General features: G+C 41.4%; 1 protein-coding gene across 1 annotated transcript in view; it reads right to left on the reverse strand.

Annotated features, from left to right (window-relative positions):
- cacna1ba (calcium channel, voltage-dependent, N type, alpha 1B subunit, a) overlaps nt 1-6,009 on the reverse strand; it is a 783,270-nt gene that overhangs the window by 363,544 nt on the left and 413,717 nt on the right. The window contains exons 21-23 of the mRNA XM_050050840.1: nt 5,417-5,452; nt 3,674-4,465; nt 2,348-2,541 (exon numbers count right to left, since the gene is read on the reverse strand). Of these exons, the coding sequence (XP_049906797.1) occupies nt 2,348-2,541; nt 3,674-4,465; nt 5,417-5,452 (1,022 nt within the window). The remainder of the gene's footprint in view (nt 1-2,347; nt 2,542-3,673; nt 4,466-5,416; nt 5,453-6,009) is intronic.

A 6,009-nucleotide genomic window follows, 5' to 3' on the forward strand; every position in this document is an offset into this window, starting at 1 on the left:
AACTAAAGAAATGATGATCCATTTTAGGAGGAAGTCTTCCTCTGTCCCCCCTTCCTTCATTGATGATCAGGCTGTTGAGGTGGTGAAACAGTACAAGTATTTAGGGACAATAATTGATGATGCACTCACTTTTGATGCCAACACTAATGCGGTATGTGCAAAGGCCCACCAGTGTATGTATTTTTATCACAAACTGAGGAGTTTTAATGTCGATAGTTTTATGAAAATGTTTTATTCTTGTTTTATTGAGTCTGTTTTAACCTTTTCTTTTATCTGTTGGTTTGGGTCTCTCACCGTATAAAATAAGAAGAGGCTGGAACACATTGTGAGAATGTGCAGTAAAATAGCTGACATTACTCTGGAAGATCTTTCACTCTTATACAGAGTCAGAGCCACAAGGAAGGCACAGGCTATCTTAGACGACTGCACTCATCCTCTTTTTGCAGAGTATAAGCTGTTGCCATCTGGTAGATGGCAGATATGCTCTGCTGAGGTGTAGGGCAAACAATCATTTGTCCCTGCCACCATTGGACTCCTCATCAGCATCATGTGACATGTTTTTTTACTTGTTGTGTATGGTGTGTGTGTGTGTGTGTGTGTGAGATTTCTTTCTTGTTATTCACTGCTGGCTTCACAAAAAATTGCCTTTACCTTACCTTACCTAATAATGGCTGATTGACAGTTACTTTTTTTATATAATGAAGATGTCTTTGTTTCCCTGGCACAAAATTAGGAATAAATAACAAAAAACACACAAAATAAAAAGCAACAACATAAGAACATCAGTACTGACAATCATCCAAATTTGAAACATTGGTATCGGCCTGGATTTTCACAATCACAGAACAAAACTCAAAGATCAAGTGTCAAGCGACATGTTTTTTCTATCAAAAATAGATCATTTCCACTGAGTGATACTCATCTAAAGTGTAAAGCACCCAACCATAAATCAGACTGAGGAGGGTCATCTGTGGGGCCCCACTATGGCCCAGGGGTCAAGATGCCAACCACTGATGGCAACATTCCCCCTTCATGTACAGTCTGAGACCTTTGTTGCATGTTATGTTTATTTGTTCACTTTTATGATTCTATAACACTGATCTTGTTGTGTCTTTTATCAGTTGTATTAGTGTAAAAATACGACATTAGCAGCATATTCATGTCATTCCCTTTTCCTGCCTGCTTGCTACTGTAGACCTCAGGGCCGCAATGGAAATAAGTCATGTGACTTTACTGTGATATCCTGATGATTTTTTATTTTTTATTTAAATAAAGGCATTAAATGCCAAAAAAAAAAGAAGATTGAGCCTACTAGATTAGTAGACATGGAGACCATTTTTTACATAGGCTGAGAAACTTTTTTGCTTTTTTTCCCATGTAAAAGGGTATTTTTGGGGAGTTTTTCCTTATTCCTGTGAGGGCCCAGGGACAGAGGGATGTCATGTGTTGTAAAGCCCTCTGAGGCAAACTGTGATTTGTAATATTGGGCTTAACAAATAAAACTGAACTGAACTGAATTGAATTGAATTGAATTGAATTGAATTGAATTGAATTGAACTGAATTGAAATGAAATGAATTTAAATTACAATTTCTGTTATCTCAGACTGAATACTCTTTGTAGTCTCAAATTTATGTTAGTGACCAACTATTTTATTCTACCAATTTAATTTATGTAACCTTTTTTCCATCATTGTTAATGTATTACTAGTATTCACTTTAGTTTTTTTTTTATTATACTTTATTTTTTGCCTTTTATTTGTTTGAGTGTATTGCAGAGAGATAAATGAGGCAAAATGATTTATTGAGAAAGGTTTTGGCAGAGATGCTAACTCCACAGCCGTTATATTCCCCGGCTGGAGCAGACTTTGGCAGTGTACCCTGCAGGAAGGAGTCTCAACCTTCACAGGTGCCCCAGTATTTATTGATGGTCAAGCTGGTCGCCCTGAGATGTTTTTTTGGTTCCGAGTTGTGTTTGGTGCTTTTACTCCTGAATTCCTATATTAAGTTTAAGTGGCATTTGACATTTCCATTCCTTTATCAGCTTGACAAGTCTTGCGTCTTAGTAATATTCATTAAGACCTGATGACTGTCTATATCTGACTCCTGAAATACATTTTTGTCTCCTTTGGTGATTATTGTACTGATAGTGTCAGATTTCACCACCCATGGGGTACCTATACAAAATTGAACGGTACATGCAAACAGCACACAATGCAGACACTAATCTGTTGAAGAAGTTCCTCATCTCCTGAGTACTCAGCATACTGTCCTATGAAAAAAGATCCTCAATGTACCTGCCATAATGGCAGTTATATGTGCATAATGCAGGCTTCGGTTGGTACTGACTTTGTATGAGGGTGGTCTCTCCAGGTGGGGAGGTGATAGTCACAGGAGGAATTTGGATGGAGGTTTGGCCTGTTCTTCTGACATTCCTCTGGTTGTCTGAGTCCTCTGGTTGGTCAGGAGGCCAGATGCTCCCCCCAGAGCCCTGCAGGGGGGAGATGGCAAGGGAATCCCCCCCTGGGTCACAAAACCTGTCCCTAGAACAGAAATAGCATCTTAAATATTATTATACAGTATATTCTTAAATGATATCTCACACTGATGCCTAGGGGGTAAACAATGATTGTGTAACTTGCCACCACTGTCAGTGAAATTAATTTGATATAACAAAGGCTAATGGGTGTGACAAAACATTACAGACCAGAGGAAGTGACAAGTTTTAAGTGCTGACTTTCAGCTTTAGGAACAGTATTCCAGTCACACTGTGGCTTTTAAAAGGGGTTTCTGATCCATATGGGGTGGGGGCTGCAATACATGGTGCTACATTCCCTGAAACCAAAATATACAGCAAAATATATGACAACAACAAACATATATCTTATATTTAGTGGTATAACAGCATATTTTTTCACTTTCTTTAATGGGACACACATATTACTCATTACAAAGAGTACACTGCCCTCTGTATATGAAGTTGTGGGAGGGTATGTATTATAATATGTGCTCTATGTTCCATGACATGATTACAGATTACTTCAGCTTAGATTTCAACTGAGTTCATTTTTCTAACATCAACAACAAAAATATCTAAATGGTTTTTACAGTTGGAAGCATATGACCTAAATGTCTACTGAGGCCCCTGCTCCTTCTAAGAATGCAAGTAGCGACACCAATTGTGGTTTAACTGGTGCTCCTTCAGTTGTGTCATCTTGTCATCCCCTTCTTCTGCATTTGTGTCATAGCACCAGACTGGAAGGTTAGTGCTATGCCAACTCCTATTACTTGAACAACAGTAGTGGATGGAAATGCACATTGCATTTTCTTTTAGCAATTTTCTGAAAATTCAGTTAAAATTTGCATGATTTACATCCCGGTACTAAATATGACTTAAGTTTATTTTGACTTATTCAAATTGTAGGGCAAGTCCGACATTGTTCATCTGATTTGGATGTTAACACTCTCAAATGAAATCTGAGGGTCAGCCATTTAAACTCATAGTTAATGTTTCATTTCAAATCTAACATACTTGAATACAGATTTAAAAAAAAAAAAAAAAAAAAAAAGTCTACTGAGAAACTGTAGTTGATCCCTGTTAGCCAGAGTTCAGAGTCCTGTAAGGTCACTGTTCAGAAAAAAAAGTATTAACTATATGGTAGTTTTGATTTTTACCCATGGCTGTGGGTCTTCTCTCTCTCATTGGACTCCTCTCCTTTAACTGTGGCTTGGTCCCTGGATCCATGAGTCCGTTGTCTCCTCCTCTCTCCATTGGCCCCAGTGTCTCCTCTGGGATTCCTTTCCCCATCCCTGTTAGATGAACGTCCATCTTTGTGGCAGTATCTTCGTGCTCCCCTCCCTCCACTGTTCACAGTCCCAATGCCCCCTCGAGACTGCCGGTGTGAATGATGATGCCGATGCTCTCTCTCACACATGACTCCTCCACCTCCGCTGTCATCCATTGAGCTCTGATGGTGATGTCTCCTGCCTCCTTCTCGGCTGTGGGACCTCTCACACCTCCCATCTTTGCCCCGGCTGCCATTGTGGTCTTTGGAGCTGCTATGGTGGACATGGTGGCCTTCGCCCTTACTAGTGCCACCGTTATCATTCATCTCCTCTCTCGTTCTGGCCCGATCCCTATCTCTATGGCGGTGGTGGCGGCGAGGATGGTGAGGCACAGGAGGGGGAGGGTCGTCGGCAGTATCTGCCTCCTCTGGCATACAGGGCTTATGATGGTGATGCTGGTGGCTGGCCAAAAAAGGCCCGTCATGAGGCTCAACAACAAGCGGCCGGTCAAGGTGGGTTTTCATGTCTGGCCGGATGTGGAGAGCCGAGGACAGGCGGAGATGCTCCTCAAGCTCCAGCTCACTGTAGAGGGCCTCGCAGCTCGCCTGGTTCTGCCTCCTCAGCTGATTGGCCCTCTGCTCCCACACCGACATTGTCTTCATTGACTTTTGCTGCTCCTTACTGGGGAGGAGCAGAAGAACCAGACAAATCAAAACCACTAAGACTGAGTGCAAGAAAAACACTGTAAATCATTTTCTACACATTCTACTTTGATGTAGTGCGACAATTTGGTCACAATAGTTATTTCTACAAATGCTATTGGCATCATTCATGGAGCACTGACACGCATGGTTTCTTTTGAAGCGTGACACATTCAGTTTGTATGTGCTTTATACTTCATGGCACATAATACCAGTAGTATATTTCATTTTATATTTCAGGATGGCACACATAGTCCCTACATGCTGAATGATTTGCAGTATGATCTAAGTGCAATTGAGCTTTCAACACAGCAAACTACTGGGTCCATTTATCACAGTCTACTGTGGAAACAGCTCGTCCATGGATATGTCTGAACAAAGGCCAAGCATGGGCCACATTATCATGCTTTGACATGCTACTTTTTTGTCAATGTTTGTGTGTAATACAGTACTTTGAAATGGCTGAATGCATGCACTTTTGATACTGAGTGAACTAAAAACAGTGCTATCTTCATGGTGGGAAATTACATCTTACAATGCCATCTCTTTATGGGGCATTTCATCAGAGTAATCAATCTGTTCACTGCACAGATTAGGAACAGAAATTACTGTTAACTTAATCCCAAACTCCCCATTATACTACAATAACACTCTCCATACTTACCTACAACATACGGTTATATAAAACCTCAAGAGCAAGTATATAGCACTACCCTCTTTAAGAGGTCCTGCTAACAGGTGAATGGACAATATGGGACAGGACTCACTGAATGAACAGAAAAGCCCATAACATGGTGTGCATGACGGCGCAGGGCAACTCTGTTTTATTTTGCTTTCAACAACATAAATAATGTGATCATGATCAAGTATGCAATAAGGAATCATGTAATCATCATGATAAACCACCTTGCTAGCAGGTGGTTGGGTTTACCTCAAGTAGTGATGAACTGGGGTGCAGACATAACTCCTAAAAACACAAAAAGGGAGCAACAAACAGAGAAACAAACAGAGGGAGAGAAGGAACTTGAAAGGGACAGAAACAGATTACAGACAAAAGCACAGAGGGGGCTAATAAGTGACAAGGAAAGAAACATGTACAGTAGATAGGCAAAATTATACAAAAACCAAAAATAAATTGTTTTTGCTGGGAAGAAGCAGGGAAATAATGGGGACAGGATATAATGATACTGGGCTTGCCTGGTAGTTCTCTTTCAATGCTTCACAACAGGTTATGCCTCCTCTCATAGTGAGGCATCACACTGATGCTTCTTAGGGCTCTAGTTTCGCAGACTGGGCGAGGTGGAGGCGCAGCGCACCTGCGCTTCGCCAACTGGGTGTGGCTAGGCAGATTTTGCAAGTTTGGCACACCGTGCGCCTGGCGCAGCTACTCCTCTTTCCCACCTCTGTCCCTCCTACCTGCGCAAGTCGGAAAGAGGGAGGAGAGAAGGCGTGGAGTGGGTTTTACACACATCACACCAATCAAATGAGCCCCTCTCCTCACCCTTAAATGCGCCGCGCGAAGGC

Source organism: Epinephelus moara, chromosome 8 (genome assembly GCF_006386435.1).
Source record: "Epinephelus moara isolate mb chromosome 8, YSFRI_EMoa_1.0, whole genome shotgun sequence".
Taxonomy (NCBI): domain Eukaryota; kingdom Metazoa; phylum Chordata; class Actinopteri; order Perciformes; family Serranidae; genus Epinephelus; species Epinephelus moara.